This window comes from Anastrepha obliqua, chromosome 4, assembly GCF_027943255.1.
Source record: "Anastrepha obliqua isolate idAnaObli1 chromosome 4, idAnaObli1_1.0, whole genome shotgun sequence".
Classification (NCBI taxonomy): Eukaryota; Metazoa; Arthropoda; class Insecta; order Diptera; family Tephritidae; genus Anastrepha; species Anastrepha obliqua.
Genome location: NC_072895.1, coordinates 113,078,653 through 113,092,830, shown reverse-complemented (window position 1 = coordinate 113,092,830; position 14,178 = coordinate 113,078,653). Strand labels below are relative to the sequence as shown.

The 14,178-nt window shown below is 36.5% G+C and overlaps 1 protein-coding gene across 1 annotated transcript in view; it reads left to right on the top strand.

Annotated features, from left to right (window-relative positions):
- Nucleotides 1–14,178, top strand: part of LOC129244367 (uncharacterized) — a 115,511-nt gene that overhangs the window by 64,583 nt on the left and 36,750 nt on the right. Inside the window, exons 4-5 of the mRNA XM_054881986.1 lie at nt 5,655–5,769; nt 6,475–7,488. Coding sequence (XP_054737961.1) covers nt 5,655–5,769; nt 6,475–7,488 — 1,129 coding nt within the window. The remainder of the gene's footprint in view (nt 1–5,654; nt 5,770–6,474; nt 7,489–14,178) is intronic.

Here is a 14,178-nt window from a genome sequence, read left to right as displayed (position 1 = left end):
TTTTTTTTATTAATTTTGAAACCACCTTTAAAAAATGCACGAACTTATGGACTGACCTGATATATAGTTTGTGCATTGAGTTCCACATTCATTGTGCAAAGTCTAAATTAAACTTTGAACCATTAAAGTAAACCGTAGATCAATATTGAATTCAAAGCTCATAGTAAATTTTACCAACATATCACATCATTCAATATTTCATCATATACATACATCCCAAACATTTACTATATAAGACTACTATGACTTCATTTAATTGGTTCATTGTTTCCACTATTTGGTTGCTTTTCCTCTAAATTAGCTCCACATGTTCATATGTTCGTTCTGATAGCCTTTGAGCTATCGGCTTCCGAATCCAATTTTCACAAATTATTTTGTACTTCCCTTCCCAGTAATTTCCCATGCAATTACAATTTCATTCACGCCCTCGCTTTGCACTTTTCTGCGAATTTATAAGCTTAAATGTTAGCCAATAGATTTCGAAGTCGTAAAACAGACACAGCACTAGATGAGACAGTAAAAAGTTGCAAGCTAACTAATTGACTGTTAAAATAAAAACCCGCTGCAAATGAAAAGGAGAAATTTACCCTAAACCCTTGGACACAAAATAGCGAACACACAGCGGGATATAAAATACACATATGTGAGGGGGGGGTCTGCAAATGTGGAGAGCCAAAGGCAGTGCAAGTAAAATGAATAAAAGGATTATAGAATACTTTGGAAAAATACCAACGCTAACTTATAAATACTGGGTTGTATGTTTGGAATGCATAGAGACATATGCACTTACGAACACCCTCGCACAGCTAGCCAAGTCATTTAGTTAGCAGTTTCCACACTCGCCAACACAAATGTCACCAATAAAATATCCGCTGAGTCTTTTTGATATGAAAGCAAACTGACTGGTTAGCTGACAGCTGTAAAAGTTCAATCGTATGGTGGTGTTAGTGTGTATGTTCATGCATATGTGGTGTGTTGCATGTGGCCATTGAGGTTTTGCACAAAGGATTAGTGTGACTTTATCACGCGTTGCTCTTCCGCTCATTTAATACGCTTTGATAGTAAATTTAGTGAAGGATTTCGTGAATGAGATTAGTAAGACAAATGTAAAAGGGGTGAGAGAGACTTCGTAAATTTGGAAGAGCTAAATGAAATGGAATATATATATATACGAGTGCATGTGAATACACCAGTGTTCGGAATAATAGTAGCGGCAAATATAGCAAAGTTTCTTTTATATTTTTTTTATATATATAAAACATAGCTTAAACAACAACAGAAACCATATAACGTGAAGCTTCTAACTTTATATAAAAATTTCAAACATTTAAAATTTAAAAATTTAAATTTTTTATTCAAAACTTTTAGAACAAATTTTGGATATAGTTTCATAAGTCATTAATTTTTGATAAAATAAGAAGCTTGAAGCGGTTAAAAAAGCGCTTTGACTTTTGACGATTTTTATTTTTTTGATGGCGGCTGTGTGCATTTTCTCGAAAGTTTCGATCATTCATTGCTACATAGAAGAAAATGCATTGCACCGTCAACAAAAACAATTACAAAAATCAACCCGAATTCGAAGCACTTGAAACTAATAAAATATTATAATATATCAGAATTTAATGGACTATAAAACTGTATACCCAGAATCAAGAAAAAAATGGTGAGTAAAAGGTTTACATTTTTTTTTTAATTTTGTTGAATTTTTAAAAATTTTGAACAAAGCTTCAAACTTTGTGCTACATGGTTTTTGTTGTACTATAAAAGAATAACAAAAATGAAATACAAAATAAATAAATAGCCAAAACTTTCGCACCTCTATTAATATGAACACAGCTGTATATACATAAAAGTGTGTTAAATGATAGCAAAGAAAATTGTGGAAGAAACCAGGATTTACGGCAGTTGTGTAATTTAAATGAAATCCTAGTTTATTAAAGTACTGAAAAGTAGTCGCAATTTTTAAAGCAACAGGGGTCGGTCAAAGTAAAATGAAAAGAAAACGGCACAGTAATTTTCTTCAAGCAAATCGCTGCATTTGGATATAAATACCGGTAGCTAAATTGTGCACAAAGACTAAAAAACTGCTTTAACAAAAAACTTTCAGACCGATAAGTTCGCAGAAAAATATACCCCACTTCATTTAACCCTTATTTTATATTTGTGCACAAAATTGGGCATTCAAACGGACGCATATAGGTATACCTGGGCCTAGTACTTAAAACTCTATGCATTGAAAAACCGAGCTTTTTGTAATCGTAAGTTGAAAAAGCATAAATATTGAGCAAGGCTAAAAAAGCACAATTTTAGTCATATCTATGGTAAGCCAAACAACGATGAGGGACTACTTAATCGGATTTTAACATCCAAGTGAAGGAGAGCTATGACATCCTCTTCGCTCTCTGGAGTTTACAGACCCGATTCCCCAGTACTACTCTCGATATCTGTTAATTAACCTGAGGTCTTTAGATCCTTGGCGTATCCTTTTGCCGATGTGCTCGGTAATTGATATCATCCCGGCTCTACTGATTTTTCATGTCTACTTATTCAAATTGGATTTTATGTTCCGGCACGTGATCTGCGATGCAATGAATTCTTTCATGTGGTTAAGATTGTCTAAGGCATGAATACTCCTTTAAGGCGGGAGAATCAATTAGTAGAACAACTGTTACAGTACTGTTGTTACAACTTTTTTGTTTTGTTATTCTGTTCTTCTTCTTCTTCTTCTTCTTCTTCTTAATTAGGCGCGATAACCGCTTACGCGATTTTGCCGAGTTTAACAAAGCGCGCCAGTCGTTTCTTTCTCGTGCTAACCGGCGCCAATTGGATACACCAAGTGAAGCCAAGTCCTTCTCCAACTGATTTTTCCAACGCAGATGAGGCCTTCCTCTTCCTCTACTGCCACCAGCTGATACCGCATCGAATACTTTCAGAGCCGGAGCGTTTGTATCCATTCGGACGATATGACCCAGCCAACGTAGCCGCTGGATCTTTATTCGCTGCGCTATGTTTATATCGTCGTAAAGCTCATACAGCTTATGGTTCCATCGCCTGTGATATTCGCCGTTGCCAACGTGCAAAGGTCCAAAAATCTTACGCAGAATCTTTCTCTCGAACACTCCAAGCGTCGCTTCGTCTGATGCTGTCATCGTCCACGCTTCTGCGCCATACATTAGGACGGGCATGACGGACTGCTCAGTTGCCTGCTTATTCCAAAGTAGCACTTGTTGGCTAGAGAGATTCTACGTTGGATTTCAAGGCTGACATTGCTATCGGTGTTATTGCTGTTTCCTAAATAAACGAAGTCCTTTACAACCTCGAAATTATAACTGGCAACAGTGACGTGGGTGCCGATACGCGAGTGCGCCGACTGTATGTTTGATGAGAGGAGGTACTTCGCTTTGTGCTCGTTCCCCACAGGAACCACTCGCTTTGCCTCTTTATCCAGTTTGGAGAAGGCAGAACTAACAGCGCGGTTGTTAAGACCGATGATATCGATATCATCGGCATACGCCAAAAATTTACGCTCTTATAAAAAATTGTGCCTGAGCGATTAATTTCTACCGCTCGTACGATCCTCTCCAACATGAGGTTAAAGAAGTCACACGACAATGAGTCACCCTGTCTAAAACCTCGTTCGGTATCAAACGGCTCGGAGAGGTCCTTCCAAATTCTGACGGCGCTGCTGGTGTTGAGCAATAGCCGTATTAGTTTTGTGGGGACACCAAATTCAGACATCGCGGCATACAGGAAACTCCTTTTAGTACTGTCGAATGCAGCTTTGAAGTCGACGAAAAGATGATGTTCGTCGATTCTCCTTTCATGGGTATTTTCCACGATTTGGCGTATTGTGAATATTTGGTCGATGGTAGACTTTCCAGGTCTAAAGCCACACTGATAAGGTAGAACACTTGTTACAATACAACTGTTGCTACAACTTTTTTATTTTGTTATTCTTTATATCCCTTATTTAAGTTTTTTAATCTGCAAGCATATACGAAGTACCCAATCACTGTAAAGTGTCGACGAGCTGGTAAGAAAACACCTTCTTTGTGTTTTTCTTGAACTAAACCGGTTTTTGTTTTGTACCAGCTAGTCTGTATGTGAGAGTTTAATTTTTGAATGACTTATATAAATATAACAAAAAAAATTTTATATAAATATAATTGGTGCTTACACCCTTTTTGGGTATTTGGCCGAGCTCCTCCTCCTTTTTGCGGTGCGCGTCTTGCTAGTTTCTAATGAAGCGACTTACAAATTTACGCCGCTTCCGAACGATAGATGGTTTTTAAGAGGATGGCAGAAATACACTACAAAGTCTTTTCATTGTATTCCGAGGAGCTACCAGTATTAGAGAAAAAATGGCGGAAACTGTCCGGATAGGGATAAGATAGGCTTGCTCATAGATTTTCCCACGGGTCATAGCCAACTTTGTGTGGAAAAAGAGAATGCAACAAATTGATAAATAAATCTAGATATATATTTATAGCTATTTTTAAATAGCCGTTAAGAACTTCATTTCGGAACTTGTTCTTCCCTCACCTCTTCTTCTTCCTTCTCCATATTTGATTCCTTCTTTTCTTCTGCTTCCCTTTCCTCTTCTTCTTCCATCTGCTCTTCTTTTTCCTTCTGTTCTTCAGAGAAGGAACTCCTCGTCCTCCTTCTCCTCTTCTTTTTCGTTCTCCTCTTTTTGATTGGCGCCATAATCGCTCAAGCTATTTCGAACAAGTCGTTTCTTTCTCGTGTTAACCGGAGCTAATTGGTCGCACCAAGTGAAGCCAATTCCATCTCCTCGTGATCTTTTAATTACAGTGAAAGATTTTCTGTTAGCAAGCGGTGCCGCTGTATCTTTATTCGTAGCCTATGTCTTCGCAAGCTTCATACAACTTCAACAACTAATTTTTCCCTAGATCCAAAAAGGTTCCGTAAAATCTTACTCTTATATACTCTAAACGCCACTCCACCGGATGTTAATTTCGTCAAGACTTTTGCGTGATGAAGTAGGACGGATGTAATGAGAGACTTCGAAAGTAGGATTTTTCTTCATTAAGAGAAGACTTATTTACTTATTGAGATTACGGGACCTGATATTGGGATATGGAAAGATCTTCAGTGGCCAGGTACTCTCCTAGCATTGTGTCTGTTAGCTTATATCATATAACCTTATCTATTTTATTTTATGCTATCTTATTTTACATAAATCCTGGTTAAAAGTTTTCGAAACTTATTATCATAACATCAAAGAGCGGTAAGCGTATCCCTGTGATCTTTGAAGAAAAAAAATATAGCTTTATGGCTACCGTAGCTAACTAACTAGTAGTTCAACGCTAGTCTAGGTGTGAAATAAAAAAAATATTATAATTCCAGTAGCTGTTGAGCCTGGACAGGAAATTGCAAACTACCAAATGGAGTAAATGAAAACATTTTTTTATGCGAAAACGTTTGCCTTAAAATCATATTCGTTAAGAAATTAAGCGTCAGTACCTGAACTAAAGAATAGATACTTTATCACTACAGGAACTTAAAAAAATTACAATTTTTTTTAATTAAATATTAATAAATATTTCTTGAGCCCAAGCCTCAAAGATTAGAGGTATTCTGATTATTTTGTTCATACTCCAAGTAACAAATCTTTACCCGTTTTCTTCTTCTAGCTGGATTTTAAAAATTGTAAATACGATCCATTGATTACTGAAACAAATCTCAGCAACGGTTATGATTACAACAGCAGTAGCAACCTGGGTGGAGGTGGCACTGATTCCGGGGATGGTAAGTTCTAAATTTATTTTTATATTTTATCGAAGGGATATAAATTAATTTTTAATTAATTAAAATTTAAATGCATAAAGCGTAATCTCATTACTGGGTTACTTACCTCTGTAGTAGACAAAAAGGGATATCAGCACAATTTTTTTATATAGCGATAATAAAATAATTTTCGCCTCGAAGTGACTCCGTAGGTAGCTATGGTTTCAATGTTGACTGAATGCTCGTATGGAAAAAAGGTTGCATTTGAAAATACTTAGTGTATAATGAATCCTATTAAATTTAGAATGACGCATTTTTACGATTTTTAGTAATTCAAAATTTAGTGTCGCTGCGGGTTAATCTGAACAGAAAACGGACTAAGCAAAGTTTAATTATTTATTCGCGAAATTTATTTTATTTATTTCAAGAAGTCAAAAAAATTCAATTTGAGTACGACTACTAAAACTAAAAAATAACTAAAAGCCAAAGCTTATTTTCTCAGGCAGCACAAAACTTAGGCACATAATTTCAAAATTTTGTTCGAGTAACTATATTTAGATTCCTAGTCGAAGATAATGTGAAAATATCTCACTCTCTTCACTCCTTTTCCCTTGCTGCTTTGCTATACAGCTACTTAGTAACTATAATTTCGCTACTTCGCTCTTTCCCTATTTTAAATAAATTTCATTAAATATTTGAATTAATTTGCTGTTGTTGTCCTTTCAGACTCCTGTCGCTTGCTGCACAATTCACCAGCGAAATTAAATCAAAATCAAATGTTAACGGCGACGAAAATCAATTCACAATACTATCACCACCTCCAACAGCAGCAACCACAGTTGCAACAACAGCAACAACAGAAACGACCAGATGTTATGCTAATGGCAACAACAGCACTGCCAACACAAAAACCGTTACAACAACAGTACCAACAGCTATATAGCCGTTCAGCCACACCATCACCGCAACATTTTCAACAGCAGCCACAACAGCAACAACAACAATCAGCATTACCGCCGCCACATGGCTTGCAAACATTCCACATCGTATCGGCCAGCTCATCGCCCACACACCACGGCCAACAACAACAGCAACAACTGCTGCCACAGTCAACACTACGTCAATATGCAACACTGCAACCGCATCAACATAAGCCACAACAACAATATGTTGCTGTACCCAGCGGGGCTTTGGTGCGTTTCCAAACAACAGCCACACCAACGGTAGCCGCATCAGCGCTCAGTGGCAGCAGCAATAATTGCACAACCGATGGCAATGGCAATGTTGGTATTGGTGTTGGTGCAACACTCATCGCCACTGGTTTGTCCAGCAATTGTTATCAATCGGCGAACGTGTCAGTGCCTGGCAGCACAGCCACGGCCACAATTTACTTTCCCATTGCCCCACCAGCCCATCCACATCCACAGCAACAACAGCCGCATCAGCAGCAGCCCACCTACGCATCCATTACGGGCGTTTCCGAGGCGTCGGCCGTACCCACAGCAAACAGTGATGTGGCGATAGCAAGAACGTTGACCGGTGCGGGATCCAGCTCTGGCTCCACAGGCGCAACGCAATTGCTTTGCAATCAGCCGATTGTGAAATATCACACCATACAACTGACGCATGCGAGAAAGCACCAAACCCAACAATTACTAGAAGAGCAATCAGCGTTGATAGGCGAGGCTGATGTGATGCCACTGCCGCCACCGCCTGCATACCAAACGGCAACAGTGCATGGTAAGTAAGATATTGCACGAGACCCTCGGGGGGACTTATTTAAAGTAAACAAATGGGAGGTTTTAAGTAGAAAATCCCAACAAAATATTAAATATAACCTTTTATAAGTAGTATGCAATTATACCTCGAGCTACATCTTTTGAAGTATGGCTTACATCGAAAAGTAGGCGTTGAATAAGATAAAAAACAATATATGTCCCTTTGCCGAAAACCAGCAAAAAAGAAAAACTGGCGCTGAATAGTAACAAACTGCGCTGAATAGCAATTCAACAAAGTTTATAATATCAATTAAAACTTACTTAATAAAAATATTGGAGAATGCACACCGGATTCATATCTTTTAGTTTGCTAAAAAGCCGAAGAATATACTGAATATCAATAATAGAGTTAAGGTATAAAACGTATGATCGTACGAGACCCTAACATTCTGGAAACACAAAAAACGTGATAGATGTGTAGCTGAGGAATGTGCTGAGTAAAGTAAAATACTGCTAAGCTAATCGAGAATTGCGCTGAACAGAGTAAAATTTCGGAAAGTTAAACAAAATTGTGCATAGGTTAGAAAATTATAAGTATTAATAGCTTCTTGGTTTAACTGGTGAACCAACTTCTATGGAAATATCGCACATTTATAAAAACTAAGAAGGACAATTATTATTTTACGTGGCTGAATATTTGTATCAGACGCTGAATAGCTTTATCTAAGACTTAATAGAGCTAACTTAAGAAAAATGCAGTTACTTTGAACGCTCACACTTTGCTGATAAAGGAAAAAGCGCTGAATCTAAATATTGTAGAATTCGCTGAATAACAATAAACTTAGCATGATTTTCTTCTAATGATTTATACTCAATGTGCTGGGCACTAAATTTATTAAATTGCATATTAATATTGCGCTGTATAGTGTTGAATTGGTGAAAATACAACTGAATTAACCTTTGATGGTAATATTTTACATATTTTGTTTTTCTTTGTTTTATTTGAAATCCATAAATCTTTGCCACAAAAACCCATATATTTCGAAATGCTGAATAGCGCTGAATTAGCGAAAATGCAGCTGAATGAGTTTTTTTTGTAACCTGCACATACATACTTCTTGGCTTATTAATAATGAAACTGGATTTGAAGAAAATTTAACCATTTGCAATTCATAAATTTCCGCCATAAAATGATGGTGTATATGAAAAGCTGAATTAAACCAAACATAGTTCAGTTAAATATCTGTAAAAAAATATTTATTAAACCGCATATTTTTACCCAGCTGAATTGAGAAAAATGCGGCTGAATTGAATTGTATGGGTTATATAAAAATATATATTTTATGTACACACTTAAGCTGAATTTTATTAAATACTGCTTAAAAAGGTTTCGTAAGACAAATATTTACTTAACCGCATATATCAATCGCGCTGAATTGAAGAAAATCTAGCTGAATCAAACGCTGTGGTAAAAATAGTTTGCAATTTTATAGGTATCAAGATCTTATTGCTAAATAAAGTATATTTAATATGTGCACTGGCGCTGAATTTAAATAATTGCAGCTAAGTTAAGTATTTGTGGACAAATATTTATTACACCTCATATATAAAGCGTGCTGAATTGTAGAAAGTGCAGCTGAATTAAACTCGTTTACAAAAATATTTTCAAACTTTGTAGTTATCAAGATATTTTTTTTAAATAAAGTTTATTTAATATGCACAATAGTGCTGAATTGAATCAAATGCAGCTAAGTCAAGTTTTTGCGGGCAAATATTTATTAAGGCTTACACAGGAGTCATGCTGGATTAAAGAAATGCAGCTGAATTAAAATCCAGTGGTAACTGAATTGTTTAGTTTGTAGTTTTGCAGGTTGTGTAATAAAATAATATTGGATTTCGTATGCTGAATAGCGCTGAATCACTAAAAATGTAGTTTTGTGTAGCTTTTCTGTGAATAAACTTATTAAGCTTTAAATTTTCACTCAGCTAAATAAAAAAAAACCAAGCTGAATAAATTTTTTGTAATCATATTGGCCTTAGATTTGGCAATGAAAGCTTACAGTTTTTTTTATGCCCAAAACAAAATTTTTCGAAAAAACTCACCAATTTTGAATGGATTTATATGAAGCAGGGCGGCCTTGCTAGTCTATCGAAACCCACGTAAAGCACGGTGCTCGAACGTTTCCAAATTTACCCCTTTCCCTGTTCCTAAAAACAAAGTCCTCCGATTCCATTCCTCAACCCCAAAAACTTATCCTTTCCATCCTTACGAAATTTAGCGAAGACCTCAACCATTTGTGCGATCATTCTGCCAGAAAAATGTGAGACAAAAATGGCGCTCCAAGCAGTAAGAAGACGTTATTCCTAAGCAACGGCAGGTGAGCATTCACGCTACTTAGAACTGATAGCGGCAGACTGATCTCCAACAGATTAACGAAACCAACGCAAGACTGAGTCTTGTCGCGGCCCTACGCTACCGAGAGAAGTGAACAAGAAAAAAATATTAAATAGGATCTGTTAAGGGCTCCGTCTGGCGGATAACATCTAATCGCACATACCACATTAGTGGGGATCTGATATATTTAAAACGTGCAAATTTTCAAGCACCGGGCGTCACGATCGGATGAAATTGAATCCAATTGGATTGCACGGTTCGTCAAGAATTATTTCTTAAACTCTTCCAGAATGCCGAATAATGTGCTGAACGGAGCAGAATTGAAGAAAATATTTATTACAGAAAAAAATGTCACCCCTAATTATATCTATTTTGACTTCTGCCAGTATAACTCACAAACTGGATATCACCTAACACTTCTTTGTTTAGCTGCTACGCAACTCAAACCAAAACCTTAGCTCACTTGAAATGCCTCACAGTTCAAAAATACGAGTAAATTATTGCCACTTTTTCATTATCCTTTACATCTAAGCTGCATTTTTCTCCAGCATTCACTTACAATTTCATAGCTTTTAGCAGAACTTCCTTAAATTGTTTAACACTCTCACTTGCTATCTACACTTCACGCAACCATTAAATCTGTAAATCCACTTTCGTTGCTTGCAGAAACTTTCACTCATTTTAAATCAACTACAAACTTTGACGTGCCAAAACTCAGCCAACTAAAGCAACCCAACTAACCGGCAAACCAAATGCAACAACATGCAAAAAAGAAACAGGAAACTTGGAATGCCAACAGTAAATATTCAAGAGCAAACAGCAAATAGCAAAATTAGTTTGCAGCAAACAGTAGGCACCAAAGGCCTTCCCATAATCGGTTGTCGCTGCCACCTTGTCTCCGAACGTGGCTGGTGTTGAATCTTTCCTATAACTCATTTACTTAGCCATAGCTGCCACGTTACTGCACTTTAATTGCATTTTGCTTTCAACTTAAAGTTGTAGACCAAAAACAGCAGTTACAACAGCAATAACAACAAAATAAACTTATGCATTGCTGCAACATCATCTCACCAATGGCTGATGTGGCAAACAGCAAACTTTTCGTAGTTGACTTTCATTAGTGGTTTGTGGCACAGAGTGCGAATACGGGCAACTGGCAAACGGTAGTCGGCCAACTAGACGGAGAAAGCGTCCAGGAGAAAGACTAGCAGGCGGAGTATTTTGTGGAATTAGTGCAATACCTCGGCATCCCCCCTACCCCTCGTCTATAGAGCACTGTGAAGCTTGCATGTCACACTGGTGTGGCAATTGAGATTTAAGCTCTGCCTTCGGACTACTCGGCTTGAAAGTTGTGTAAATTAAAAAAAAGAGAAATAAAATTGCAATGCTTTTGCTGTGTTTGGTTTTGTTTGAAAGCTTGTGGTGTTCTGGTCTAGAAGTTAGTCCACAACACTGATGCAGCTATTTAGTTGTCACTGGCCGCATGCGCTGGCATGTGAATACCCACGCCTGGTTATTTGAGTTGGTGTGAGTAGTGAAAGTGTGCGCTTGAATTTTTTTCCTATTTTACTGAATAATTCTGCTGATTTTTAATGATGAGCAACAAATTGTTGGATACATTAGCAGACACATTTTTTAGAAGAAACTTTCATAGCAATTTCTTCAAACCTTTTGACGTTATAACGTCTTATAATTCGATCTAGCCGGCTGCACGCACGAAAAAATGTGTCATTACCTTGCTCATTAGTGTTACCTTGCTCATTAGTGTTACCTTGCTCATTTGTCGTTACCTTGCTCATTTGTCGTTACCTTGCTTATTTGTCGTTACCTTGCTCATTTGTCGTTACCTTGCTCATTGCCGTTACCTTGCACTTGAACTGCAAGCGAAAGCGCGGAACGAGCAAAGCAAACGAACGGCAACATTCGACATCTTGCTCTCTCCTACTTAAGTGAGCGTATATATGTATGTATATGCGCATATGTAGATGTATAAATTCACGTATTTGTATTTGCATATGCCTTCTTATTGATTATTATTAATTTGATTTACTTGAAGAATTTAAAACAAAACCAAGTTTGTTAATAATACCTGTTGTTTTAATATTATTATTATTAATTTTTTTATTATATATGAAGGAAAAAATGTATGGTAATATTTACCATATACCTTATAAGATATGTTGTATACTAATATATGTATATAAACATGCATATACATATACAATTTCGCGCAATTTTCAAAAAGAACAAATCTATATGTAAAGATGCATACAAGTTATATGGACATATCAAATATACGAATCTATTCCGTACGCAAGCAAATGTAAGCTAATGTGCTTGAACTGCAAGCGAGAGCGCGGAACGAACGACAAAGAGCACAATCGGCCCCCGCGTTCGGCAACGTTCGACATCTGGCTCTGTCCTACTTGAGTGAGCATATATATGTATGTATATGCGCATATGTAGGTATATAAATTCACATACTTGTATTTGCATATGCCTTCTTCCTGTGTGCATGGTAATGAACCATTTCTCTGTTGAGAATGGGACGATGATAGAAAAAGTAGGAAATGAAAGGGAGTGTTTCGAGTGTAAAGTGTCTTGAAAAAGGCAAATCGATGATGGTGCCTCTTAGTGTTGTTGACTTATTAACGTCTGATGCACAATCGAAATTGAAGATATCTTTCATGAATTTGATAAATGTTTCGTCATTTTTCACGTTTGTGTAAATGTAACTTGACTTATTCCATTGCAATTCCATTTACCTCCTCCTCTATATCCATACAAAATATCTATCAAACAAATAAAATTAAAATTTTGTTTTGAAAATTGCAACCATTCCATCAATATTTTCTTATGACGTTGTCACATTAAACTATCGTCAGTAAACCGACTTTACAGACACCCTCTTTTTGTTTCAACATTGGAAAACAAAAGTATTTTTAAAACTCTCAGCAATCAGCTCATATTCCGAAATAAAAGCTATAATTTTATTTGCTCTCTAATTAATGAACTGACCTATTTTGAATTTTTATACCGATCGATAGACGGCAAGCAACTGAAATTAAAGAAAAAGTCAAAGGAATTCCCTGAATTTATAGATATCAAATCGTGATGTAATAGAAATACATCCTCGAGTCCTCGTGCTGCTGTTCTGTAATAATAGGAATAATAATTGGAATACTTATGAAAATGTTTTGATTTCGTCAAGACACAACGCCCTGTGTTCCATTCAGGAATAAGAGGATCAAATATATATAAAACAGCTAAGTCTGTAGTGCGATTCGCTAACTTTAAACAATTCGACAGTTTGCATTTTCTTGACAATATTTGTCGTTTGCTCTAACGATTGTGCTATTCACAAGCATATTTTACTGTCTTCCTCTATTTATTCAAATTGATAAACAAGCCCCAAAAGATGTCGCGCCATAGTCGAGCAACTCAGTCAGAATTTTATTTTGCCGCTTGCTGCACTACTTGGGTCATAGGTAACCTCACCTTTGCGCAGTTGATTGCATTTGTTAACTATGTATGCTTCGGTTAACGGACAACTGGCTCGTAGATATTGCACATTGCTCACTCATTGGTCGTTGATAATGGGTAAGGCTTTCTCAAGTGGGCCACAATATTACCAAAGTGAATATTTTGCGATGAAATTCAGCCAGGAGTGAGTTCTATCATCCAGAAGCACACTAAGAAAGTTTTGTTGTAAAATTCTAAATAGTTTTTTTTTTATTAACTATCGAAGTTTTTGCAGCGCTTAAATAATTATCACATTTCTCGTAAAGTAAGTATCCGATTACAATGATTTTTCAACTGCAGACTGATAAAGGATTATATTTTCCAAAAACGTTATTTTTGTTCCGAAACTTGATGTTTTGTTGTTTTAAATACTTTTTTTAATAAAAAATTAAAAATTTAACTAATTTCTGCACCTCTGGGATGAAAATTTTTTAAGGATATTAACGTAATAAACATCTGTGCATTTATGTATGGAAAAAAATGCGTGCAATTCGAAAAGGATTAATTACAATTAATTTTTTTGTGCCAGAATGCGCGCTTCGACTTACGCGGATGCGCACGAACACATAAACGGCGGCTCGCGGGCGACTTGCGAAAAACCGTGTTTCGGACACGTCTCAACGCAATATGCTTCCGTAAGATCAGTTTTGCCGACTTTTCCATTACTGTTGTTTACTTGTTTTTAAAGATTGGCCATATAAATAATTTACGTATAACAGAATTTGCGCTTTGACTGTCGCGGAAATGCGTAATGATAATTAAATCAAATGTATTCAAAGGAATGTATAAGCTGTC